Source organism: Pseudorca crassidens, chromosome 12 (assembly GCF_039906515.1).
Source record: "Pseudorca crassidens isolate mPseCra1 chromosome 12, mPseCra1.hap1, whole genome shotgun sequence".
NCBI classification, from domain to species: Eukaryota; Metazoa; Chordata; class Mammalia; order Artiodactyla; family Delphinidae; genus Pseudorca; species Pseudorca crassidens.
Genome location: NC_090307.1, coordinates 67,297,798 through 67,325,528, shown reverse-complemented (window position 1 = coordinate 67,325,528; position 27,731 = coordinate 67,297,798). Strand labels below are relative to the sequence as shown.

The window sequence follows — 27,731 nt, the reverse complement described above, 5'->3', positions numbered from 1 at the left end:
ATATGGACCCCACTTTCCTCCTCATTCTTCCCTTCCTCAGGAGGGAGGAATGATAAGAAAGCTCTTCGGGGAAGGACCAGAGACCCGGGGTGGGAGTGCTTTCAGGGAAGGCTCAGAGGATGGGAGGAGTGTCCTTGGGGCCAGAACAAGCTGTCCCATGGGAAGATAGCCACTATCTTGCAGTGTCCTTGTGCCCAACGAGCCACTTGCTCTACCAAGAGAGCAGAGCTTGCAAACCCAAACCAAACAGCATCAGAGTTCTGATATGAGCTTGCTTATGTGTACAATATTTAAGGTGGGGCTGAGTTGGGGCCTGCACACCAGGGAAAGGGACACCTCACTGATGGATGAAGTCACCCCCCCACAAAGTATCCTTTTCTTTCCCAGGTGTTTAATGATAATGTCCCTGATGAGCCCACAATTCCCCCTGGAAACTCAGAGACCCTGTCAGCAAGGGGAAAAAAATGTTTGTGCTTTTGGGAGTCTCCTTGCTGACAGCCAGGGAATGGGGTTCTGGAGGCCTGGGTTCTAGTCCTGTCGGACCCACTCGCTGGGTGACGGGAGCAGGTCATCCAAGGAAGGCAACTGATACCGATGCTGAGCTGCTGTGTGCCATGCCCTGGGAGGTCAGGATTTATTATACCCGTTTTGAAGAAGAGGTCATCAGGATGTGAGCACTGCTGGGATTCCCGCCTCACATTGCTGGCCACAAAGTCAGGGCATCAACCTCTGTTTCCTCACCTGCAAAACAGGCTTTACAAGGGCCCTGTTGGCCTTGCAGAGGAGTGGGAGGGGACATGGGGCCTGGGAGGGGTGACAGCAGGAGGGTGGAGAGCCTGCAGGGGGCGGCAGTGAGCTGTGCCTGGAAGTGTCTGCCAGTCCTGCTCCCCAGGGTTTTCCTGCCAGTCTCCCAGGGAACCAACATTAAAGGTAATCATGGAAGGAACAGCACATGCTTTATATTTGCCCCATCTGGTTGCCTTACACATGGTGCTCACAACATCTGACATAAGAGGACAAAACTTGGGCTCAGAGAGGGGAAGGGAATTGCCAAGGTCACAAAGCCCAGAGTGGGAGAGACCTGAATCCCAGCCCGGCCGGCCCTGGGCTCTGTTCCTCTAGATTAGATGTCAGGGCATCCGCTCTGGGTGGCACTGGAACTGCGGGGAAGGCAAGACAACCCCTCACATCCGTGCGGGGACAACAGCCGCGGGGGCGGGGGCGGGGGGTGGGGAGGTATTCTCGTTCTCATTTCAACGCCCAGGAAGCAGGCACAGAGGGGCAGAGGCGGTCAGGACTCAAGCCGGGTTCTCTGGTCGACAAATCCTGTTTCCGTATCCCCTCACCCAGCAGGCTGGTGGGGGTATTTTCACTTGGCGCCCCTTTGACTCCCTCCAGGGTGCTGTGTGTCTAAGATCTCTGGGCTTCCCCGGGGGACGAGAACAGATTTTGTTTCCCTGCCCGCCTGGGCTATGCTGTCTTCCGCCCAGCCCTGCGCGTCCCAGTGGAGGCTGGCGACCCCTTCAGAGGCAGATTACAGAGATAAGTTCTGAGTCAGGCAAACACCTGGCCCAGGACCGCAGGAAGGGAGACGTGGGTGTTGAGTGACCTGGGGAGAAATTCCTATTGATTATCTCTGTGACAGTCCCGTGTGGCAGATGTTGCTTCATCACCCACCCCGGGACCCCAGCGCAGCAGGCCCGTTGGCACCGCTGGGTGACCTGCCCGCTAGGGGCGCGCTCAGCCGTGACGCCGGTGAGGGGCTGCCGGGCTGGGGGGCAATGCGGACCCAGGGGTTCCTGTCCCAGGAGTGCAGAACTCGCCGTCCGGGCCTCGGTTTTCCCAGGCGCGGGGACGCTGGCAGGGCCACGGCTGGGCGGGGGAGCGGCCCCTTTAAGAGGCCCTCACGCTCGGTCCGCCGCGCCGCGGCTACCGCCCCCCGGCCCTCCCCTTCCTGCGGCGCCGAGTGCGGGCCGGGCGCGAGTGCGGCGGGAGCGGGCTGGCCAAGCGCAGCGCGGGGAGTCGGCGGCGGCTGGGCGCGGGCGCCGGAGCCCGAGGAGAGCAGCGCGCCGGCGGCAGCCATGGGCTAGCGGGCCCAGCCTAGCGGAGATAGCGCCCGCCCCGCGCGCGCCAGGAGCCCCGCACACAATAGCGGCGCGCGCAGCCCCTCGCCCCGCCCCGCGCGCGGGGAGCCTGGCTGCAGCCTCACCTGCAGCCCGGGAGGGGGCGGGTATTGTTCGCCAGCTGCCGTCACCGCTGCCCCGCCGGGGGCATGGGGGCCGCCCGGCGCCCCGGGCCGGGCCTGGCGAGGCCGCCGCGCCGCCGCTGAGCCGGGCCCCGCGGCAGCCGGGCGGCGCAGGTGAGGCCGGCCGCGCCATGGTGGACCCGGTGGGCTTCGCCGAGGCGTGGAAGGCGCAGTTCCCGGACTCGGAGCCGCCGCGGATGGAGCTGCGCTCGGTGGGCGATATCGAGCAGGAGCTGGAGCGCTGCAAGGCCTCCATCCGGCGCCTGGAGCAGGAGGTGAACCAGGAGCGCTTCCGCATGATCTACCTGCAGACACTGCTGGCCAAGGAGAAGAAGAGCTACGACCGACAGCGCTGGGGCTTCCGGCGCGCGGCGCAGCCCCCCGACGGCGCCGCCGAGCCCCGCGCGCCGCGCCCCCAGCCCGCGCCAGCCGACTGTGCCGACCCGCCGCCCGCCGACGAGCCCGAGGCCCGGCTCGACGGGGAGGGCTCCCCGGGCAAGGCCAGACCCGCGGCCACTCGCAGGCCCGGGGCCGCCGCTCCCGCGGACCACGACGACCGCGGGCCCCCCACCAGCGTGGCGGCCCTGCGTTCCAATTTCGAGAGGATCCGCAAGGGCCCTGTCCAGCCGGCGGCAACGGACGCTGAGAAGCCCTTCTACGTGAACGTCGAGTTCCACCACGAGCGCGGCCTGGTGAAGGTCAACGACAAAGACGTGTCGGACCGCATAAGCTCCCTGGGCAGCCAGGCCATGCAGATGGAGCGCAAGAAGTCCCAGCAGGGCGCGGGACCCGGCCCTGGGGACCCGCCCAGGCCCTCCTACCGAGGGCGCCTCTCCGAGAGCAGCTGCGGCCTCGACGGCGACTTTGAGGACGCGGAGCTGAACCCGCGCTTCCTGAAGGACAACCTGATCAACGCCAATGGCGGCAGCAGGCCCCCCTGGCCGCCCCTGGAGTACCAGCCCTACCAGAGCATCTATGTCGGGGGCATGATGGTGGAAGGGGAGGGCAAGGGCTCGCTCCAGCGCAGCCAGAGCACCTCGGAGCAGGAGAAGCGCCTTACCTGGCCCCGGAGGTCCTACTCCCCTCGGAGCTTTGAGGACAGCGGAGGCGGCTACACCCCAGACTGCAGCTCCAATGAGAACCTCACGTCCAGCGAAGAGGACTTCTCCTCGGGCCAGTCCAGCCGCGTGTCCCCGAGCCCCACTACCTACCGCACGTTCCGGGACAAGAGCCGCTCACCCTCGCAGAACTCCCAGCAATCCTTCGACAGCAGCAGCCCCCCCACGCCCCAGTGTCAGAAGCGGCACCGGCAGGGCCCGGTGGTCGTGTCCGAGGCCACCATCGTGGGCGTCCGCAAGACGGGGCAGATTTGGCCCAGCGATGGGGACAGCTTGTCCAGCAGGCTGCTTCAAGACGGCGCCTTCCATGGAGACGCAGGTGGGTACCTCTACCACCCTGGTGGGCACACCTGCCCCTGGCTGGAAACCACTGAGCAGTAGGGAATGTGGGGAGGAAAAGGTAGATAGTTTTTGGAGTGATTTTCAAATACTGTTGTGGACTGGAAGGATTCTTACTGATTCTGAGCCTGAACAAACTGCATCCCACCTTCCTCCCGAAGGCAGATTCCCAGCGTTTGGAATGGGATTGGGGTGGGAGGGGTGGTGTGTGGGATGGTCGGTGGCTCCTTCCTTTGGGTCTAGAGCCCTGTGCTTCTCGCGAGAGTACTCTCTGTGAGTTGGGACCAGGATGCCCTGGGCAGTCATCTCCTTGCCTTCTGATCCCCCCGCACCCGAGCAGTAGGGATGGTATAAAGAGTGGGTCATCTCTGCTGCTTGGATGGAGGCTTTTAGCCGGGATTGATCCGTGTCTTGGGCAATCCCCGCCACCTGTCCTCAAGAGTTATATGACACGTTTGGGGAACCCAAGAGATGCCAGCTGCTCCCAGGCCATGGGAGTGTCAGGTTCGCTTGCTAGTCAGAGCAGGTGAAAATACGAATGAAGAGGAAGTGAGGTGACCGACAGTTCTGACTCAGTGGGCCACTGAAGATCCCCAGGGTGAAGATTTTAGCCAGGGCTGAAGCAGGGCCACGCCTGTTCTGATCTGCCCAGTTTTGATGAGAGACATCAACCCGCATTACTCACCTCTGTGCGTCTTACCCTAGCTCCATTTTCTGATCCATCAGTATGTTCTCGCGTCCTCGTCTTCCCTGCCCACCGGTGCTCATTTTGGGCTCCTAGTCCACCGTCTGACTCCTGGCCCTGAGATTAAACCTATGGGATTTGTGTATATAATACGTGTGCACATCTGAGTACAAATACCGTGAGGCACAGGGGTGACGGGACTGGGTTTTGAGATCCAGGCACAGTTCGTGATTGGAGTAAGGAGAGGGATTTGGGGGGGGTGGCGGGTGAGGCAGTCGGCAGTCTCTCAGAGTCCTGGTCCCTGTTGGGCTGATCCGGTTTTCTGCTCCATTGATTTTTCTTTCTCTGCTGATGGAGTTGTATGTGCTTCGTTGGTCAGCATCCTCTAGAAACAAGTGAGGCTATTTTTGGCTCTGTGGAGTGGCCTCTTTGCGATCGGTGCCCCGTCCTGTTTGTTTTAGGCACATCTAGTTGCTGACTTCATCTGCTGCTGGGGTGGGCTGTGGTGTGTCGCCGGGATCTGCGGCCTGGCCCAGCCGCATCCCCTGAGTCCCTTGTGGGACGGGTTGGGGGGAGGCCGTAGTATTTAGAAGCCTGCTTTGCAGGCACGTCAGCTCCTCCGGGGTCTGGAGGATTGCCCTGTGGTCGCTGGGCACCAGCCCCGTCTGGCCAGCTGTCGGCCGAGCGAGCCAGCTTGAACTGGTCCTCGGCGCCCGCCAGGGTGTGGGAGAACGTCCTTAATGAAGCAGAAAATGGAACGTTTTCGTGGAGACCTACAACCTGAAACCATGATGTCTTGCTGGGGGAATTCGGAGTCTCCAGGGACCAGGGCCCTGTTGGAGGGGGTGTGTTTCGGGACCCTCCCTGCGGGCCGTCTCCCCGAGCTCACAGCTCCTCGCCTGCCTCTCAGCCCCTGCACGCAGGAGAACCCGGCTCCGTGGGTGACGCTGGGTAGGTTCCAGCCAAGGAGTTAATTTGACAGCTTGGACCCCACTCCTAGCACTCTCTGGGTCCTTCTCCGAAAGTCCTCAAGGTCCCACGTTCTCTCTCCTGTTAGGTTTTGAAACTCTTGGTGGTTTTAGCTCCGGGAGCCTGTAAACTCAGTACCCAGCACGCTCCTCTGAGCGTCGTGGCTGGAGGGGAAGGAGAGACCCATGGGCGCGGCCATCTGTCTCTGTCCTGACTGTTTACCCATGTTCCTTAGATGCCTGCTGGCCAGGGCTGCGCCTCTGAAATGTGACAATGAGGAAAATCGCTGTGGGGAGGGAGTGGAAGTCACCTAATTCTCTGACGCAACAGCAGCCACCTACGTGAGGCCCGGCCCTAGTAGCTTCAGAGCCTCTTTGCTCTCGTATTTCCGAGTTGAGGGAAGGAGCTGAAATGACCACCAGCCGCTGTGCGCCAGGCATGGTGACAGCATGCTTCAGGCAGGGCCCCCTGTGAGCTCTCCATCACCCCACCTGCTCCACATCTGCAGGTAGGGATGCAACCAGGAAGTGGCAGAGCTGGGCCTCCAGGCCCCGTTGGAATGCAGAGCCCGTGTTCTTCCCACTGCCCCACACATGCCTGAAAAATGCGAGTGGGGGAGTCCAGGGGTCCTTCGAGCTTCGCACACACAGGACCCACCGGCTGCGAGCTCTGCTGTGTGCAAGCCTGTCCCTCCTACAGTAGGGGCTGCATAGAAGGAGAGAGTGTGGTCCTTGCCCTCTGGGAGCTTAAAAGTTAATGGGAGACAGGAACACACACATCACTTATGTGTTCAGAGGGCGAGCCATCAGGGAAGCTTCCGGAAATAGCCGCATTGGGGAGGGGCCTTGTCTAGGGCAGAGGGTGGGGGCTGCCGTCTGCCCCTGAGGAGCAGTGGAGCAGAGGCTTCTGTGACTCTGGACTGTGCTTTGTCCTTTATTTATTTATTTCGTGGTACTATATGACATAAAATTTACTACCTTCACCCACATTAGCCGTTTTTAAGTGTACAGATCAGTGGTATCAAATACGTTCACGTAGTTGTGCGACCATCGCCACTGTCCATCTCCGGGACTTTTCATCTTCCCGAGCTGCGACTCTGTCCCCATCAAGCAGCAGTGTCCCCTCCCCCAGCCCCTGGGACCCTCTCCTCTACTTTCCGTCTCTGTGATTCCATGACTCTTGGCACCTCGTCACAGGAGTGGAATCACACACATTACGTGTCCCTCCGTGTCTGGCTAATTTCACTTTGCATCATGTCCCCAAGTGTCATCCACGTGGTGTCACATCCACGTGTGCGTCTTGAAGGCAGGGATCCCTGGTTCATTCCTGGGCCTCCCGTGGAGCCCCGTTCAGAGCCATACACACAGCACATCCCCAAGATCCTGTCCTCCTTTCCACAGCCGGGGGGCCAGGTCGGGAAGGTGGGAAGGTGGCTGGTCATTGGGAAGCGTCTTAGCTGTGTCCACCCCTGTCCCTTAAACTCCTTTCGAGGACTTTGGCCACCCTTTCCTGAGAGAGGCCACACAACCAAGGGCCTTTCCTCTTTTAGGTCTGAGGCGCCCCCAGCCCTGAGTGTTCCTTGTGAGATGGGACCCTAGATCTTGTGTTTCTTCCTGGGCGCTCCTGCAAGTGGCTGCCCTGTTGTTTCACATTTCTGTTAAGCAGCTTAATTTGCTCTTTGGATTCTGGTGACATGTTATCAGAATGATCGCAGCTTTGTTTTTCCCTTGGGTGGTTGAATGGACCGGGGTAACTGTGGGGCGGGAAAAGGTCACCCAGGCCTGGCCTGGGCTCCACCGGCATCTTTAGACCAGAGCCTGCCTCCACCTCCAAGTTGAGTGCAGGCTCCTCCCGGGGGACAGAGGCAGAGTCCGAGACCATTTAAATCATCACCAGGGTGGAAACGGAATGTACATCCAATTTTACAAGGATTCTCCAGCTCGGGAAGGATGACCTTCATGTTTCGGGAACAGAAGGAAGCATTCTGGACCTTTCACTGAAGGAGCTGGGAGTGTAGATTCATGTGGGTCCAGGGGTAGGTGACCCCCATTCCTCCCTGTTGCGTCTGGCTTCAATAGCCGCCTCCCCTCCCTGGCTGGGAATCCCGTGGTCCAGCCTGCCCTGTGGTTCCACATTCACGGTGAACGGATGGGCATCTTCTCCGGTTGCCAGACAACAGGCCTGAATTTTGACTGAGGCTGCGTTTCAGATCAAGGCTCAGGAGAAGGTGGTGGTGGATTTATTAACTCTGAACCCCACAGGGGTCTTGACCCTGACTGGAATTATAATCCCTGTGGCTCATGTAGGATTTTTTCCTTATTTTTGAAAAAATGTAATAACTTCAATTAAAATAACTTATTTATGTAACATGTGATAGGTTTTTCTTTATTGTGGTAAAATAAATGTAGCAAAACGTGGCATTTTCACCTTTTTTCCGTGTTCAGTGGCATTCTGTATATTCATGCTGTTGTGTAACCATAACTGTCTCTAGAACTTTCCATCATTCCTACCAGAAACTCTGTATCCGTTACGCAATAACTCACCTTTCCTCCACCCCCAGCCCCTGGCAACCACTGCTGTACTTTCGGTCTGTTTTCTGTGAATTTACTTGTTTCACGTACCTCATGTGAGTGGAATCATGTAATATTTGTCCTTCTGCGTCTGGCCTGTTTCACTAAGTTAGGGTTTTGAAGTTGCCGGGTAGCATTCATCCTTGACGCCCCATCTCTGGTCCTTCATAGGTGTCTTCTCTTCAGGAGAACACCTGTTAGCCATGGCGATGTTTCCTTGGCTTTCACACCCAGGTGTTTGAAGCAGCTCAGTATGTTAGTGATCTGGGGCAAAATGCCACAGACTGGGGGCTTCAACAACAGAAATCTATTTTGCCTGCAATTCTGGAGGCTGGGAGTCCAAGGTCAAGCTGCTGGCAGGATTGGTTTCCTCGGAGGCCTCTCCTTGGCTTGTAGACGGTCCTCCCCTTCACATGGTGTTCCCTCTGCGCCCGTGGACCCCTGGTGGCTCTGTGTGTGTCTAAAATCTCCTCTTCTTATAAGGACATGATTCAGATTGGATAGACCCCACCCTGATGACCCCATTGTAACTTAATCACCTCTTGAGAAACTCATCTCCAAATACAGTCACGTTCTGAGGTGCTGGAGGCTAGGACCTCGACGGGTGAATTTCGGGGGGACACCAGTTTGGCCCCCAGGACTCAGTGAGTCCCTCATTGGGCAGCAGAGAGATGGTGTGTGTGTTGTGCTCACCAGCCGGGTTTTGGGAGGAGTTCAGGTGGAGCTGGGCAGCCTGGTGGGCCAAGGCCACCCGGCCGGGTGTCAGGAGAGCTGCGTCCCAACACTTCACGTGGCCACATCTCTCTCCTCATCTAAAACGTCAGGGGTTGGACCCTGTTGTTGCTAAGATCCTTTCCTTCCATTCTTTATTTTTTCTTTTCTTTTCTTTCTTTTCTTTTTTTTTTTTTGGCCTCGCGGCTTGTGGGACCTTAATTCCTGGACCAGGGATTGAACCTGGGGCCACGGTAGTGGAAGTGCTGAGTCCTAACCACTGGACCGCCAAGGAAGTCCCTTTAACTTTTTTTCTTTAAAATTTATTAACACAATTTTTCCACGTCTTTCTTCTTTACTCTGGTTTGTACCTATGTTTCCTTTACTAAGGTAACCACCTGTCCCCCGTTCAGGCACTCAGAGGTATTTATTGAGCATCTACTAAGTGCCAGGCACAATCTCCTGGAAATTCTCTCTTGCCTTTATTCACGGGTTTGTGGAAAGGCTTCTTTCCATGCGCCTTGCCTTTAAAAAACCAGCGCAGACAAACAAAACCTTCGTAATGTCCTTGCGTCTTCCCTGACTGTGTATCTTTCTTTAGCTGTATGTCTGCAGCTATTTCCTGTGAATCCTGTGTCTGTCCGGCTTCCTTCTTCAGGGTGGTGAGATCCTCTAGACAGAGACCTACCTTGGTGTCTGTGTCTTGGGTGCTGTGGTGTTTGTGGGTCACGGATGGAATGAGACCCCCATCTCTGAGGTTTCTGTTTGGTCCGACCCCTCCTTGTTCGAGCCCCACTCCGCTTTCCCCCATCTAATAATCGGTATTGATTTTGGGGGGCCTGACGACACCGGTGCCCCAGAAAGGAAGCTTGTTAGTGGAGATGTCCTGGAGGTTATTTTTCCTTCTTTGCTGAGGTTTGGGCTCCTCTCAGTCAATCGCAAGAGCTTCCTGAATCCCTGGCCTGGGGCCTGCTAATCATCTGTCTTGGATTCTGGTGCCCCCTGGCCACTGCCACCTTGCAATACAGGGACTTGGCGGTGGCAGTGCCCCGGGGAGACGCGCCTGCCGAGGTGGGGCAGGGGGTGGGGCGGGCGGGGACTGCGATGCCTGACCTGGGAAGTAAACACGACTTGGGTGGAGGCTGTTTCTTGTGCCCTCGGAACATTCTTGTGAAGTGGCTGGAGTGAGATTATACGCTATCGTCAGGTTGGGTCTGAGGGGGTGTGAGACACACACACCCGCCCAAGGTCAGGCCGTTGGTGGAGGGGCTGGCGCTGTCCTCTCTCCTAGGCTGGGGGGTGATGCCTGTCGCATGAGAGTGGGCACCGAGTGACCTCCCCAGAGGTGGAGGGGACCTGATCAGTTGTTTGGCAAACAAAAAAAACCTCCCGGAAAGTGTTGTAACCCTGTACATCCACCTGGGGCACCTGGCTCAGATTCCTGCGGCAGGTCAGGTGGCAAAGCGCCCAAGAGGACAGACGTGTTGGAAGGATGCTGCCTGTCCATCTGCCTTTTCCCTTCAGCAGTCAGGGCACTGGGGCAGGGTCATGGTGCTGACAGGCTCTGCTGTGGGCAGTCCTGGGAAGTGCAGAGGGGCAGGGGCTGTCTGGGAAAAGGTGACAGAGGTGGCCGGCCGTGTGCACAGAGGGGTCAGCGCATGGCCCAGGGAGCACTAGGAAGGAGCTGTCAGTGGCTGGGAGACCGTGTGGAGACACTGGAGGGAGCAGGAGGGCCCTGCTGCCCCAGCTGCCTGGGGAGCCGGGCCTGCAGAGCCGGGGGCGAGCAGTCCCAGGGCATCCTCCCAGGTGCCTCTGTCGGCATAAGAAGGGCTTTGAAGATTTGCTTCCTTTTACAGGCCTGACCTGCTCCCTTTAAAAAAATGCTGCCGGGGGGCTTCCCTGGTGGTGCAGTGGTTAAGAATCCACCTGCCAATGCAGGGGACACGGGTTTGATCCCTGGTCCGGGAAGATCCCACATGCCGCGGAGCAGCTAAGCCCGTGTGCCACAACTACTGAAGCCCGCATGCCTAGAGCCCGTGCTCCGCAACAAGAGAAGCCACCGCAATGAGAAGCCCGCGCACCGCAACGAAGAGCAGCCCCCACTCGCTGCAACTAGAGAAAGCCCACGTGCAGCAATAGAGACCCAACTCACACACACACACACACACACACACACACACACACACACACACAGAATGCTGCCGGGGTTAGTTGGTCTGCCAGGGGAGCAGGAAGAGATTGTCTGCGGGTAATACATGTACACATACCAAGGGTAGCCTTCTGGAACAGATGTCCACATAGTCTGGGGAAAGAATGCAGACCTTGAAGGTACGAGACCTGGACATGCCTGAGATCCAGCATGTGGCTATTGTGCAGGGGCTTGGTTCTGTCAGCTGGAGAGGACGCCCCCTCCTTGGGGGCTTGGTGGGAGCCTGAGTGCCCAGGATGGTGGCCCCTGGGATCTGGCCCCCTCTCTGGTCTCACAGAGTCACGCCCTCAGGCATCTAATGTCAGTTGATTGAACACCACTTAGCAAGCGATTTTAAAGGAGAAATGCGTAATTCAGTAGGTGCAGGCCTTTTCGCCCACTGGGCTCAGCAGACCCCTTCATCCCCCTCTGTTCCCTCTCCTAATGTGTCCTCCTGGGCTGAGTGGTCTTAAAGGTACAGTATGTGTGTATTTTTCTGCATCGTGGCCCCAAAGGAGAGCCAGCTGCTTCACCTAGTGCGCTGTTCTGTCGTCCCAGGGCACCTGGGGCCGCGCACGCCCCTGTAGGGTGGAATGGGGTCGCTTGCAGTGTTCCTGGGGGCCTGGGAAGCTAGGAGCTGCAGGGAGAGAGAGACGACTTGATTTTTCTCATAGCCCCCCCCCCCCAAGTTTGTAGAGGGAAAGCTTAGAACCACTTGGTTCTCGTTTTTAGTGATTGTGAGGCCGAAAGAGAGAAAGTAAGAACCGCAGACTCTCTTACTTCAGTGAGCAACAGAGGAGGAAGACAGGAAGCCACGAGAGTGGCTCATGCTCGGTGCACTCAGGCTGCTGTGCGGGCTGCCCAGGGCTCCGCCAAGCAGAGGGTGCTGCCCTGGGTTGTGTGGAGGGGACACAGGACAGCTGGGCCCCGTGTGGCATCTGAACCATTTTCAGTGCCCAGCTCAGCTGCATCAAGTATTGGGTTGGCCAGAAAGTTCATTTGGGTTTTCCATACCATCGTAAGGAGAAACCCAAACGAACTTTTTGGCCAACCCAATACATTCACATTGTCGTGCCACCATCACCACCACCATCTCCAGAACCTTTTCCCAAAACGAGACTCTGTCCCCATCAAGCAGTAACTCGCCCCTCCCCCTCCCTAGCCCCTGGCACCCCCGGTGACCCCGCCGTCTGTGGATCTGCTGCGGGGCCTCTCGGAAGTGGACTCACATGGCCCTTGTCCTCTTGCGTCTGGCTTGTCTCACTCAGCGTGATGTCTTCACCGTTTCTCCCTCAGACCTCGGTGGTGGTTGGACAGCAGGACCACGACCAGGCCGAGCTGACCGAGGCCTCTGCTCAGTGGGGAGGCACGTGGTGCCTGCGGAGCGGGCTGCGTCTTGCACAGCACCGTCCCTCACAGGGGCCCCTGAGGAGGAGCAGCAGGGATCCCCATAGCTGAGCTGTCTGAGGCTTTAGGTGAGGAGCTGGGGGAACCTGCAGGCTCGTGGTTGAATAGATGGGGCAGTCTTCATCCCTGGCCCTGCCCAATCTCGTGGAGTGGCTGTGCTGTGAGCGGGGACGTGCAGACTGGGCCAGCCACTCCGGTGCCCCCCTCTCCTGTCCTCTCCGAGGCGCCGGGGTCCCCGTGCTGGGCTCAGAGCCATTGTCCAATTGACTGGAAGGCCCTGCGATGTGACCTGTGAACTCTTAGGTGATGCTCGGCCTGGCGGCTCAGCCTCTGGGTGTGTGTGCAAGCCGGCACGTGCAAAAGCAGGATTCGTATCTGCTCAAATCTTAGACCAAAAAATGTAACTCACTTATGAATGTTGACTTCTAAAAGCTTTCCACTTTCTCCCCTGGGAACACGGGTGGAAGTGTCTGCTTTGGGGCCCCGTGGGGTGATGGGCATGGTCTGGATCCGAGACCGCCATGCCTGTGGGCGCCCGCTGGGAGGCCCTGTGGGATAGCATCTTGCTGGGGGCAGTCGGATGGGCCCCCTTGCCCCCCCCTACCAGGCACCTGGACAGCCGCTGTCAGAATTCGGCTCTAAAACTCCAGGGTGTGATGATGAACATCAGTCTGGGTACCCCTCCTGTGGTATTTTGTCAGCACCCAGATGGTGCAAGTCGCTCTAGGGCAGACTGTGCGGAGGGGTGAGCGAGACTCCAGAAGGCGGGGTAGGGAAGTATTAGAGACCCGGTCCCCACACTGCTTGTCACCTCCCAGCTTCCCCTGCCCCGTGGGCCCTGTGCTGTTAATCCCTGCTATGTCTGCAGTCTTGGGGTGCAGAAACCCCGGCAGGGTAGCAGGGAAAGTTAGAGGGCTGAGACCCGGCTGCTGGCTGCCTGGGAGAGGCCCTTTATTCTAACCGCTGGGCTGGGACACTGATTCCGTAGGTGGCAGGTGGGAAACCATCCCAGTCGGCTGACGCGGTGCGGCAGGCAGGGGCATGAGTGCCCTGCTGGGCACTCCAAGAGTAGGGGGGACATCTGGGAGGAGAACAGAACGTGTCTGTCTCTCTCTGTCTCTCCCTCCTTCTCTCTCTCTCTCCCTCTCCCCACTTTCTCTCTGGCCCCAAAGCACTGGGCCCCCTCAAGTATGTGAGTGGATCAGAGCCGTTCCTAAGGGAGGAGAGTCACTTTATGTTTATTGAATTCCAAGGCAGGCATGATGGGGCATGACAGTAAATAAGACCTTGGACATCAAAGGCCAAGGCGAGGCTTTCTTGGGGGAGCTCCCTCTGTCATCGGGGACATCCATGCCGGCCCCACAGGGCTCGGGGACGTGCAGACCAGGCAGGAGCAGCGGGTCAGGACCTTTGTGCTGTCCCTTGGCTTTTCCCCTTCACAGCTATTTTCAGGGGGCTTTTTAAAGGCTGGGCTGGGCTGTGGTTCACTTGGGAAGGGTCTGGGGGGTTCGTTTGACTGGGCCTCCTATGGGTCAGCGGGACAGCACGTGACCTCTAGGGGCCCGGGTCCTTCCCGGTGTCCTTGGACGGGTCCAGGCTGTAGCTTTACTCTGCTTGGTGCCACTGAGCCCAAAGACTCAGCAGGAACTGGGGGGGCATTTGAGCTGGTGGAGATTGAAGGCAGTGTCTCTGTCCTGGTTGCCCACATGGACCACCTCTGCTGTAGTTAGAAAAATCACACACATCCCCACAGCTGGTCACTCCTGGCAAGTCTGATTTGTGAGGTTCTTCTTGTTTTTGTTTATCAATATCAGTTTCCCTGGGTCAACAGTCCAGCATGGCTTAGCTGGGTCTTCTGCTCAGGGTCTCCAAAGTCTGCAAAGTGTCGGCAGGGGCCGCATTCCCATCTGGAGCTCCACATCCCCTCACCAGCCCAGGTTGTTGGCAGAATCAGTTCCTGGTGGTTGTAGGACTGAGGTCCCTGTTTTCTTGCTGCCTGTCGGTGGCTCCCAGCTCCCAGAGGCCTCCACTCTTCATAAGCACTTTCTACACGGATATCTGATTTCCTCTTCCGAGCCAACCTGGATTTCTGGAACTCTCCCTGGGTGATCTCCTCTGCAGCCAGGCTTGAGAATTTGTCTACCTCCAGAGTCCATGAGCACTAGCTATGTGTCTTGAACAGTTGTCATGTGGAAGAGGGAGTAGGTTTCTTTAGGGTCATACCTGGGAGGCTGGTCTGTTACTAATGGTTAGAAGCTTCAGGGAAACACACTTCTGCTCAGTGTTAAGGGAGGTTTTCTTTTCTTCCCGACTTTACATAAAATCATATCTCTGATTATTTTACGTAGCTGAGATCTAGCTGCACTGGGGGTCCTGCTTTTGTCAATTAGCGTGAGCATTTTCTTGTTTTACTCAATATTTTGTAAACATTATTTTTAAAGTCTACATTATTACTTTGTAATAGAGTTATAGCTTAACTGATCTAATTTTAATGAATTTTGTTGGACACTTAACGTTTATTAAATGTAGCTCGTTATTATAATGTTTCAGCGAGCATCTTTTTTTTTTAAATGAAGCTTTATTGAGATATAATTCACGTACCATACAATTTGCCCATTTAGAATGTACAATTTGGTGGGTTTTGGTATATTGCATTATTAACTTTTTAAAATTATATTTTTGGGTATGTCTGTATATATAAGAATAACACTTACCATTTTAAGCAGTTTTTAGTCCATAGATCAGCGATAGTAAGCACATTACCTTGTTGTGCAGCCATCACCACCATCATCTCCAGAATTCTTTTCATCTTGCAAAACTGAAATCTGTGTCCTTTAAGCAATAACGCCCCCTCCCTCCCCCGGCTCCTGGCACCACCATCCACTTTCTGTCTCTGAATTTGACTGCTACAGGGACCTCACAGAAGTGGACTCATACAGTATTACTATAAACGTCTTATTTCATCGAGAATAATGTCTTCGGGGTTCATCCACGTTGTAGCATGTGTCAGAGTTTCCTCCCTTTTTAAGGCTAAATACTTATCCCGTTGTTTTGTACTTAAACCACGTTTTGTTTTAAGTACAATTCAGTGACATTCATTAGTCAGTGAGCATCTCGTCTTTTTACATGTGCTTCCATTTGCATTTCCGCTCCCTCCTTGAGGGTGAGCATCTGTCAGCGGATTTAGTCGGGGTGTGGGTGGTTTTAAGACACTTGATATCTGCCACCAAATTACCTTCCAGAAACGCTGTTCCAGTTTACCTGTGGTTTTGCAATGCATCCTCTGCTGTCCTCTGACTTCTTTCTTGCCAAGCTGGGTCTCACCATAACTCCTGATACCTTGGTGCTCCCTAAGCACTCTGGATCAAGAGAGGCTCAGAGCTGGGGCCACGCCAGTCCCGTCTCTCATTTGGGAAGATCTCTGAGGCTACCAGCTATGTGACAGTCCTTTGTCAGCTCCGTAGTCCTTGGCAGGGAAGGAACTCACTGTCTCCTTGTTTAGCATAGAAGCTGCTATCTTATTGCTGCTCTGGGCTGCTTGTAATCGAAACCAAAAAGCACTTCAGCCTCCTTTGCATGCATCCTGGCCGTGGATTGAGTCAGCCAGACAGCATTGTCCAGTTAGTTCTGGGCCCTGGAGTTCCTACCTGCCTTAAGGGAAACTCCAAAGAAGCCAAATACTGTGATGAAAAGGGATTTTACAGAAGGTAGTACGTGGTTGCACTCAGGCTGCAGAAGCTGGCAGAAGCTGGGCCAGGGCAGCAGGACGCTGTTGGGCTTGTCAGGTCAAACTCCTCCCTGTGCCTGAGGACTTGGAGCCTGTAGGCTGTGTAGTTGTGTAGGCTGTGTGGTTTTGTAGGCTGTGTGGTTGTGTAGGCTGTGTGGTTGTGTGGTTGTGTAGGTTGTGTGGTTGTGTAGGCTGTAGGCGGGGCAGGTACATACAGGAAGGTCATATATGGAGGGTGGGCAATGTGGTATAATGGCCTTGGGGAGGAAAGGGGAGGGATGGACTCTTCCATGCTGGTGAGTTGTCTTACACCGCAGATGATCTGTCTTATATTTAAGAGCTCACTGCAGCTGGGAGCCAGCACTTCTGGAGTCTTAACCATCACAGCTTGTGAGCTATAGAGCTGGGGCTCTCACTTGCTCCCTCTTCTCTCTGTTGCCTGTCTTGGCTGTGCCGTCAGCTGCTGTTCTGATTCTGAGTAAATCACTTAAACCCTGTGGGCCCCTGACTTCCCCCCACCCCCCACCCCATAAATGAGGAAGCTGCGCGGTAGCATCTTTAAGATCTCTTTAGTTTTGTGATTCCAAATAAAATGAAGTCATGTTGCTCTGAGTTGCCAGCAAGTCACTTGGAAAACCTTACTGGCAGGTGTCCCGAAGCAGTCTTCCCGTAAGACCCCAGTTGGGCCTGGCTGCCTGCGGTGATGGGTCCAGGGAGCCCGCGGTGGGCCTGGCTGCCTGCACTGATGGGTCCAGGGAGCCCGCGGTGGGCCTGGCTGCCTGCGGTGATGGGTCCAGGGAGCCCGCGGTGGGCCTGGCTGCCTGCACTGATGGGTCCAGGGAGCCCGCGGTGGGCCTGGCTGCCTGCGGTGATGGGTCCAGGGAGCCCGCGGTGGGCCTGGCTGCCTGCACTGATGGGTCCAGGGAGCCCGCGGTGGGCCTGGCTGCCTGCACTGATGGGTCCAGGGAGCCCGCGGTGGGCCTGGCTGCCTGCGGTGATGGGTCCAGGGAGCCCGCGGTGGGCCTGGCTGCCTGCGGTGATGGGTCCAGGGAGCCCGCGGTGGGCCTGGCTGCCTGCGGTGATGGGTCCAGGGAGCCCGCGGTGGGCCTGGCTGCCTGCGGTGATGGGTCCAGGGAGCCCGCGGTGGGCCTGGCTGCCTGTGGTGATGGGTCCAGGGAGCCCGCGGTGGGCCTGGCTGCCTGCGGTGATGGGTCCAGGGAACCCGCGGTGGGCCAGGGGGTGGATTTGGCTCTGTGTGTACATTTAATGGGAACCAGGATGCTTCTTTGCTGGTTGATTTATCTCCCCTACTGTCCACTGGCCAGCCCTAGCTAGGGTCGGCCCCCAGGGCGGGCACAGATGCTCAGGCATCATCATCAGGTGTCACCTGCGTAGCGTGCTGAAAGGCATAGCGTGGACAGCTGCGGGGGGCCCGGCCTCAATGTGAGAGAGGGTGCGGGCAGCGTGGAGGGCGTCTGCCGGGGCAGAGGTGGTAGTATCCAGGCAGGTGGTTGGCAGCGGGAAGCCTGGAGGTGCCAACTGGTGTCTTGCCAGCCAGAGCACAGCCCTGCGTGGTCAGGAACGCTTGTGCTGAGGCCAGCCCTGAGACGGCGGGGCTTGCATGCAAGGCTCTACCTGCAGCATCTCTGTGCCGTGGGGTTGGGGGACTTTTGGTACCTTGGGGCCATTGTTTTCATGCATCACAGATGGCCAGTCCTCAAGCAGCCTGCTGCCTCCCGGGCCCCACCCGGGATCAGAGTCTGAGGGGAAGCTCTCTGTCTAGTCCCTGTTACTTTCTGAGCATCCTCAGTGTCTGCCAGAGCAAGGACTGTCTTGTGCCCGGGCTGGCCAGCCCCGGGGATGGGTTGGTCAGTCTGGAGGACACGAGGAGGAGAAGGAGACTGCGCTGACCGTCTGCACTGCCGTGGGGCTCAGATGCCTCAGCAGAAGTCCGTGCTTTCCTTCAGGACTTCTTGTTTGGTGAGCTCGACTGGGACTCCCAGGGACCCCCAGAGCGGCTGGCATTCCCTCTCTGGCGGTCTTGCAGGAGAGAGGACCCCTCCTTTTACTGGAACTTTGCACTTGGGTTTGGCTTTACACTTTGTAATAGAATCCCGTGTGCCTTCTGGGATCTGAGCCCCACTCCACCCTGCAGAGAGCTGGGTGGTACCCGCCATTGGCAGAAGCTTAGACCGGTCAGAAGGTTCCATGGCAGAGCCTGGATTTGAACCAAGCGTGGTTACGTGAGCCTCTGCTCTTCACTGCGGTATTGGGGTGGCCAACCTTTCCTTAAAGGGCCAGATAATAGCTAATTTAGGCTTTGTGGCTGAGAGGCGAAATTGAGACTATTAGGAAGGTACTTATATAACCACTTAAAATGTAATTGCTTAAAAATCGTTATAAGATCCATTCTCAGATCCTGGGTCACACAAACGGGTAGTGACAGGCTGGCTTTGGCCCGTAGCTTGCTGACCGCTGTCCTGCAGTGCGCTGTCTCCTGATTCCTGGTGATTGTGAAATGAGATGACGGAGCCGCGTGTGGGTGTCTCTCCTCTGTGCCCGGGAGCCCTTGTGAGGCAGGTAGGGTAAGTCCTCCTGTCCCTGTGAGGCCTCCTTCCTGCAGGAAGTTGCGGGGGTGGGAAGCAGGGGTGGGGAGCGGTCACCAACAGCTCCCTGTCTCTCCCCTGCATCCTGCTGCTTCCGAATGTTTATCCCCCAAAACCAGGCTGCCCGTGGGTTCATGAGGGTTGAAGCTGGGTGATGGGAATGGTATTCGTGATACTGTGCTCTCGATTTTGTATGTGCTGGAAATTTCCTGTAATAAAAAGTTAAGAAAATAGTCATTTATTGATCAAAGTTACAAAAGAGAACCCTCCACCTTGAGAGAACAGGGTGTTGGAATCCTGACTCTTTCTCAAGCTCCAAATATGTGTGAGTCGAATCTAACTCATCTGCTCCCTAGTAGCAGATGTTCCGGGAAAGCCAAGCTGTACTTGAGCCACTCCATCTATCATCCATCCCTCCATCCATCCATCCCTCCATCCATCATCCGTCCCTCCATCCACCATCCGTCCCTCCATCCACCATCCATCCCTCCATCCATCCATCCATCCCTCCATCCATCCATCCCTCCATCCATCATCCATCCCTCCATCCATCATCCGTCCCTCCATCCATCCGTCTATCCATCATCCATCCCTCCATCCATCGTCCATCCCTCCATCCATCATCCGTCCCTCCATCCACCATCCGTCCCTCCATCCACCATCCGTCCCTCCATCCATCATCCATCTCTCCATCCATCCAACCATCTGCCTTAGTCCATTCGGGCTGCTATACCAGAGTACCATAGACTGGGTGGTTTATAAACAACAGAAATGTATTTCTTGGAGGCTGAAAGTCCAAGACGAGGGTGCCAGGAGATTCAACGTCTGGTGAAGGTCCACTACTTCCCAGTTCATAGATGGCTGTCTTCTCACTGTGTCCTCACATGGCAGAAAAAGTGGTGGATTTCTCTGGGGTCTCTTTTATAAGGACACTAATCCCATTCATGAAGGTTCCACCCTCATGACTGAATCACCTCCAAAGGCACCCTCTCCTAACACCATTGCACGGGGGATTAGGTTCTGACATACAGATTTTAGGGGGACACAATCATTTATTCCATAGCTCCATCCATCCATCCATCATCCTTCTACCATCCAAATATCCATCCATCCATTTACTCATCATCCATCCATCTGTCATCCAACCATCCACCTATTTGTTCATCTGAAGTTTGTGTAGCACCTGCTGGGGTCCAGACTCCATGCTTAGGCCTCGACACAGTCCATGACCCCAGGGAGCTCATAGATATTGATAAATGGGGGCTGCAATGGAGGTCAGTACCAGGTGGGCACCAAGAAGGGCTATCTCTGCTGGGTTAGCTCACAGAGGGCATCACGGAGGGAGCGGCCAATTGTTTGGATCTTGAATGGACCCCACTGAAAAGGAGAGTGTTAGGCCATTGTGGGGGATGGGGAGAGGGGGCATTTCAGACGGAGGCAGCCTGTGCACAGAGGCCTGGAGGAGTGGGACAGCAGGGTTCTGCAAGGCTTGGGACAGCTGGAGCATGGCTTTGGGATGAGGGACTGACTGGCGATGAGGTGGGGAGATCTGGTGTGCCTCCCACCCTGGGCCAGAGAAACCCCCCAGTGACGCCTGCATGAAAGATGGGGTGAGTATGGGGTGGGAGAGCCACCCTGCAGCCACGGGCCTTGCTCGGTGCCCCGCCCGGGCCACTGTGGGTTCCGGGGTCCCTTCTGGACAGAACTCCTCCTCAGCTGGGCGGCTGCCAGCCTTGCTTGGGCCGAGCAGGTGTGGCTTACCTGCACTCACCTTTGCTTTGACTTCTTCACTCACGGACTCCTGTTGGGGAGCAGCGGTCCAGACAGTGTGGAGTTTTGTGTCTGCCTGCAGAGCAGATGCGCTCGATCCTCAGTATTGGTGGACCTTTGCGCTTCACTTGGCTCCTCCGGGCCGGGGTGGGGCGGCTGTCTGCACTGCACACCTGCGGCTGGAAGGGCAGAGACAAGCAGCCCTTTCTCCTCCAGGGCCCCCCCTCCCCGCCTGGCGTGTGTCTGCGTGGCGTGGCAGGTCTGTGGCTGCATGAAGGCCATGGCTGGGGCTGCGATGCCAGGACCTCGCGGTCACTTAGGACGGTGGGAAAGAGTCGTTGGGGTTTGTTTGTTTGTTTAATTGTGGTAAAATACACATAACATAAAATTGACCGTGTTAACCATTTCTCAGTGCACAGCTCAGTGGCATTAAGTATATTCATGCTTAATGCGTGCAACCGTCTCCACCATCCGCCTCCAGAACTTTTCATCTTCCCGAACTGAAGCTCTGTCCCCATTAACACTAATGCCTCCTGCCCCCCAGACTCCCTCCCCCGGCCCCTTTCAGTTTCCATGCATCTGACTCCTCGAGAGACCTCATGTGAGTGGAATCCTACAGTGTTTGTCATTTTGTCCTGAGCATAATGTCCTTGAGGCTCATCTATGTTGTTGCATGTGTCAGAATTTCCTTCCTTTTGAAGGCTGAGTTTTATATATTCCATTGTATGGATGGAGCACATTTTGTTTATCCATTTATCTGTGGATGGATACTTGGGTTGCCTCCACTTTTTGGCTGTTGTGAAATCATGCTGCCGTGAACATCAGTCTCCAAATTCAGTAGTCTTTTTTTTTTTTTTTTTTAAGCATCAGAATTTTACATTTGTTTGCCTCCCCCTTCAGCTGTTTGGTTTGTTTATTCATTTTTATTGAGATATATTTGGCATTTCACAATGTATTTGTTTTAGCTGTACAGTGTAACGACTTGAACATACGTATATGTTACAAAATGATTATCGCAGTAAGTTTAGTTAACACCTGTCACCACACATAGTTACAAATTTTTCTTTTCACCTATTTGTTTTTCAATCAATTCCCTTTTCTCTTTTGACAGATTTCCAATTACAGAAAATTTTGTCCATGTTAGGAAAACGAAATTTTGAGCTGAGGGTTAAAAAAAACAATACATATAAGTTACTGTTCTTTTTAAAAAATGCCAAAGATTCAAAAGATACTATGATGTCGGTAGAGGTATATGTGCCTTGAAATGTAATTCACAGACAGTAAAAGTCACTCTTTTAGGTGTACTGTTCTGTGAGTGATGGCAGAGTGGTGTAACCACAATCAAGGTACATAAGAGGTCCGTCACCGCAGAAATTGCCATCACCCCCAAAAGCTCCATCACCGTGTCTCTTGTATACACACCACTCCCACCCCACCTGCAGCCCCTGGCAACCACTGATGTACTTTCTCTCCCTCTGGTTTTGCCATTTCCTGAACGTGGAATCAATGGAATCCTACAGTGCGGAGCCTTTTGGATCCAGCTCCTTTCACTTCGGGAGGGCACTTGTGACCCATCCAGGTGGTTGTGTGTGATACCTTGTTTCCTCTTGTTACTGAGATGGTTTTTCATCAGCTGACGTGTGGACTGTTCCTTTTCCTTTCTGTTCTGTTCTAACAGCTTTACTGAGATGTAACTTACATCCCGTCTAGTTCCCCTGCATCACGTGTACCGTTCAGTGGCCTTTATAGACCCACAGATTGAGTGGTGCAGCCACCATCACTCTCTAGTCCCAGAACCTTGTCATCACCCCCAAAGTAACCCCACACCCGTCAGTGGTCTCTCCCCACTCCTCCCCTTAGCCCTGACACTGCTTTCTCTCTGTGTGGATTTTCCTTTTCTGGACATTTCATACAAATGAGTTCTACGATATGTGGCTTTTGGTGGGCACCGCCCTTTTTTATGGTTTCTTTTGGAAGACCTGTCTTCCAGGTCACCCCGCATCCTGGGAGGGCAGATGGAGGGTGAGGAGCTGCTCCTCAGAATATGTCCCCAGCTCCTCCCCAAGCACAGGCCTTTCTCTCTGGGTTTGGGGCTGCTCCTGGCAGGGCACCAGGGAACAATCCCCTTCTTCTCCTGGCTCCCCTTCCCCATAACTGGGGTCCCTGCTCTCCCATCCTTGGCCTCCCGCAAGGGTTTGGATCCCAGAATGCGCAGGTGGATGGGAGGTCTGACCCTTCAGCCTCTGAGGGGGGCCTGCAGCTTCCTGGGTGCCTCTCTCTTCCCCGTGAATCCAGCTGCTGAGTCCCCTTTGTTGTTTTTGCTGCCGGATTGTCCCGGCCCCTGGGAGGGGGCTGAGGCAGGAAGAAAGCTGCCGGCCAGTGGCTGGAGGACCGCTGCTGGGTTTGGCAGACACGCCAGCTCTGCAGGAGAAAGACCTGCAGGGTGGGCTGTGATCACAGTTGGATCCCTTTGCTGCCCATTGTCCTTGCCTGTGACTGCTGACACGTGTCCCTGGGAACCGCTGTGGTATTTGGTACCTACAGGGACGCCCATTGTCCAGGGCCCCGGGCCTCAGCAGGGAGCACGCGGGCTTCTGGAAACTTCTCAGAGCTGTTGCCGCAGGTGCACCAGCCTAGAATAAGCCCCTGGGGGCTGGGCTCTCCCACAGGAGCACGGTTTTTACTCTGGGAACGCAGCGGCTTCTGGCACCGGGCGGCGGCGTAGACATGTGTCCGTGGACCGGGCCCTCCCGTGAGCATCCCCCCACCCCCACCCCACGACCTCCACGGGCTCTGATTCTGACTGACACAGGCGTCTATGACTGTGCTTTGGTTTATCCCCTTGTTTGAAGAGCAAGCTGGGTGCACCTGCTCTCGGGCCAAGAGCAGTGGCAGCTGCAAGCCGCACGCCTAGCGCCGAGTCTTACTCAGACCGAGGGATGAATTATTTGCTCATAAATCAGTGTCGCGTCTACAGAGGACCCAGAGATGTGAGGGCCGGCGGGCTTTCTCTCCATCGCTGGGAGGGTGGGGGCTACAGAAGGCATGAGAAAGGACAGTGCTCTCTCTGGAGACTTCCAGGCTCCCCCACCCCCGGAGCAGCATCCTGGGGAGGCCCTGCGAGAGCCTCCCACGTGTGGGCTCATCTGCCCACGGTCCCCTTGCTGGTCTGGGTGGGGCCTGGCTGTAGCAGGGCAGCCATCCCGGAGGAGATGCACTGACCCCTGCAGCCCTCAGGACCCTCACGGCCCTGGGCTCAGTGGGAAGGTCCCAGGCCCAGGTGGGCACTGGCCAGGCCGTAGGTGGCAGCACTGCTGACCCAGCTCCCAAGCCCTGGGGTCTGGGTGAGGCAGGGGCTGGGCTGAGGGGTGTGGAGAGCCCCTCCCTCAAGGGACACAGAGCTGGGGACATCACTGGTCATTGCATTCAGTGGCCGCTGAGAAGGAAGACCACGCTGCCAGTTGGCATCCTGAGAGGCAGGGAGGAGCAAGAGATCCCACTTTGTCACGTTGAAATCCTCGGGGGACTTCCCTGGTGGTCCAGTGGTTAGGGCTTCACGCTTCCACTACAGGGGGCACGGGTTTGATCCCTGGCCACGTGGTGTGGCCAAAAAAAATATTTATTTTCAGAAAATCCGTATCTGAGAATCCAAGAAGGATGGTTACGTTTCCTCATCTGTAAACTAGAAGTCAGAGCAGTCATGCGCTCGGGGGCTTGTGTGAAGGTCCAGCGAGATGGTGCACGCGAGAAAAGCACTTAGCCTGGCTGCCGGCGCGCCTCGGTGCTGCATAACATTTGTTATTCTCGTGTTATTGTTGTTATGACAGAGAGTGGGGAGGATGTTGGCTGCTTCATCAGCTGGCTGGACGTGTGGGTTTTTTTTTTCTTTAAGAGACCGCCGTGGAAGATGAGAAGCTGCCTTTTTCCATCAGAGTTGGAAGCGCCCAGAGTCCATTTCCAAGCAGTGATTTTTCAAATGCTTCAGTTTCGTTCTAGGAGCACAGCCCTTCTTTTCAAATGACATTTTAGATGACACCTCAGTACATGAAACAGATGAAAAGGGTCCCCGCTAGTTGAGCCCAGCCCCGCTCGGCCTCCCACCCCTCCTGGCCTGGCGGTCTCCACGTGGCTCCGAGGACCCAAGCGTGTGCTGTCCCGGGGGTGGCGGCCGAGGGTCTGGGGGCAGGTTCTTCCTGGAGGTCGGCGTCCTGTGTCTTCTCCAAGGTGGAGTTGGCCAGGCAGGGAGCCTGGCACAACTTCCTTCTTGGAGCAGAGACACAGACTCGGTCCCCGCAATGACCAGCTTGTTTCGTCAGCAGATGCGGGCTGAGGTGAGGGGGCACTCTGGCTCAGAGCCTGGGTGTGAGCCTGTGTTGTCCAAACCTGCATTTGGAGGGGTTTAAAGACAAGACTTCTGTCTGTCACAGAACTTTGCTTTTGTTCTTCTTCATTTAAAATTGTGATAAAAAATTTAAGCGATGGGGCTTCCCTGGTGGCGCAGTGGTTGAGAGTCCGCCTGCCGATACAGGGGACACGGGTTCGTGCCTTGGTCCGGGAAGATCCCACGTGCCGCGGAGCGGCTGGGCCCGTGAGCCATGGCCGCTGAGCCTGCGCGTCCGGAGCCTGTGCTCCGCAATGGGAGAGGCCACAACAGTGAGAGGCCCATGTACCGCAAAGAAAAAAAAATAAATTTATGTGACACCTTAGTGGCATGAAGTACTTTCGCATTGTCGTGCAACCATCACCACTGTCCAACTCCAGAACTTTTCACCTTCCTCCTGAAACTCTGTCCCCATTAAACACTAACTCCCCCCTCCCCTGCCACCCCTGGAACCCCCCTTCTACTTTCTGTCTCTATGGATTTGACTGCTCCATGCACCTCACAGAAGTAGAATCCTACAGTACTTGTCCTTTTGTGTCTGGCTTATTTCACTCAGCATGAGGTCTTCAACGTTCGTCCACATTGTAGCAGGTGTCAGAATGTCCTTCCTTTTTAAGGCTGAATAACGTTCCTTTGTGTGGAGGGACCACGTTATGCTTATCTATTCATCCATTGATGGACCCTTGGGTTGTGTCTTCCTTTGGCTGCTGTGAACGTGGCTGTAATGCTTTTACTCTTGATTCCTTGCAACCAGGACCCACCTGCAGGAGCACCCAGGGCACCACTCAGCTGCTGTTGATGGGGGATGGGAGAGGGCACCGTTTTCCTGAGCACAGCCCTCTGGGATGTAGCAGGTGGCTGATGGACAGGGCAGGAGTTCTTGGAAAGGGGTGTTTCTGGTGGCGAGTCCCACCGCCGTTTCCAGCCCCTTTCTCTGCCAAGGAAACTTGAGCCAGCCGCTCCTGGGATGTGGCAAACCTCCGATCAGGTTCCAGGGAGACGGTGGAGTGGTTTTCTGGGTGATCTGGCTCCCCCAAGCCAGTCAGTGACAAAGCCAGTGTAGTGGTGGGACAGGGACACCTGTCCCTGTTTGGTTTTGACACTTTGCTTCCTGAGTGGAATGGGGTGGGCAGGTGCCTTCCTCCCAGCAGCACCAACAGTGTGGGCTCAGCCCTGAGGTGGACTGTGGTCCTGCCCTGCCGTCAGCAGTTCAGGAATTGGAAGCGGGGAGCCTGCCTTAGGTGATGGGGATGTGTAAGGAAGCTACGGGGCCAAGGAGTCAAGGAATCGGGCAGTGACTGAGATTCCAGGCATTGGCCCTTTCCTGGAAACCTGGGTCATTTTCTAGAATAACCGGATTCTCTTGAATTTAGCCAGGTTCAGGAAATCTGGCTGAGCTGGCCTAGCTTCAGAATACAGATGCCTGGTTTCTGCAAAGCCAAGTTTATTCCCAGCCCCTTTCTCTGAATTCTCAGTGTCTACATTGTTTAGGAGTCATTAACATGTTTATAAGCAGAGACCCAGGAATCCCACCCTAGATTTTCCTAAGGAAATAGGACTTTTTTTTCCCTTTTCCTTTTGGTATTATTATACGAGCTGATTCATTGTGTTCATAACAGTGGAAAGCTGGAAATAAACTAAAACTAGTCCCGCGATAGGAAAGGGGTTACATTAGCTGGGTGGACTATGATGTAATCGGCACATGGTAACAGTGAAGATTATGTAGCCACGTGGTTCAAGCTCCTAAGTAGAAAGAGTGACACACAGAGCTGTATGTGTTAGGATTTGTATCTGTCATCTCTTGCTGTGTAACAAACCATCCCCACACTGAGTGGCTTAGAAGAGCATGATTTAATCTCTTGTGGCTCTGTGTGTGTATTGGTGGGTGGTCACCTGGTGGGGACAGTGGAAGGCTGGGACCTCTCTCTCCCTGTGATCAGCCCTCATTCCAGCCTGAGCGCCTTCACATGGAGCCTGGGTTCCAAAGACAAAGGCAGAAGCTGCAAGGCCTCTTGAGGTCTGGGCTGTGGAACTCAAACCCCATCACCTCTGTCATATTGGTCAAAGCAGGTCCCAGGGCCAGCCCTGGTCCAGGGTGATGGAGAACTAGGACTTGACTCTGCCTCTTGACAGGAGGGGTAGCAGCATCCCATGGCCACAGTGCGTGGACACAGGTGGGTGTGATTCCTGGTGCCCTGGTTATGCTGCCTTCTGCCATGTTTATGTAACAGGCTTAAAATAAAATTCTCTGCATGCCAGCCATTGGGTGCCTAGCTTGAGAATGATGGCGTGGGGGGCCCAGCTGTTAGGTCCCCTAGACGTGCAGTCTTGGCTGGTGCAGGACACTGGGGCCTGAACCCTGGGAAGAAGATAGTAAGTGGGCGCCTTCCAGCTCCATTGTGCCTTGTCACCTGGACAGAGGGTGGATGGGCCTTGGGCGGCATGAAGGGACCCAGGCCATTGGAGGTGTGGGTTGACCACCTCCGAGAGGCAGGCGTGGCCCCAGCCAGCACCAGCTGAGCATCCTCATAGGATGAGGGGGCATCGTGGGGCCCCTGTTGTCTGAGGACAGTGAGGGCAGGAGGTGTATTTGTCTATCGTCCCGGCTTCCCTTTTTAGGTCATTGCTGTCCTAAACAAATGGTTCTTTGTACTTTGCTTTCAAGTTTTGTGTGAGTTTGAAAGTGTTTCAAAATAATAAGTTAATCAAATAAATACACGGGAAACCGCACTCCGCCTACACGTGGGACGGTCCTGAGGACTGGAGGGAGGAAGGGCGTTCCCACGCAGCCTGGGCTCTGGGCCGTGGCCGGTCAGTGGGTGGGAGATCCTGCTGGAGAGAGAGCCGTGGCCCAGGTTCCTGCATCTCCGCCTCATGGAGAAAAGTTGGATCTTGCACAACTGTGCCCCGGGAGCAGGGAAGCAGTCTGGACCTGCCCGGAGCTCATGGGCTTCGCTCCAGGGGAAACTCGGGCTGTTGACTAACCCTCCTCTGATCAGAGAAATTCTCCCCTGC

The 27,731-nt window shown here is 55.8% G+C and overlaps 1 protein-coding gene across 2 annotated transcripts in view; it reads left to right on the top strand.

Moving 5' to 3' along the window:
* Positions 1 to 1,985: 1,985 nt before the first annotated feature.
* The window catches only part of BCR (BCR activator of RhoGEF and GTPase), a 100,073-nt gene continuing 74,327 nt past the window's right edge, over positions 1,986 to 27,731 (top strand). Inside the window, exon 1 of one of the 2 annotated variants that reach the window (XM_067700108.1) lies at positions 1,986 to 3,682. In XM_067700108.1, the coding sequence (XP_067556209.1) occupies positions 2,377 to 3,682 (1,306 nt within the window). In that variant the 5' untranslated portion in view covers positions 1,986 to 2,376. The remainder of the gene's footprint in view (positions 3,683 to 27,731) is intronic. The other variant, XM_067700109.1, reaches the window with a different exon arrangement.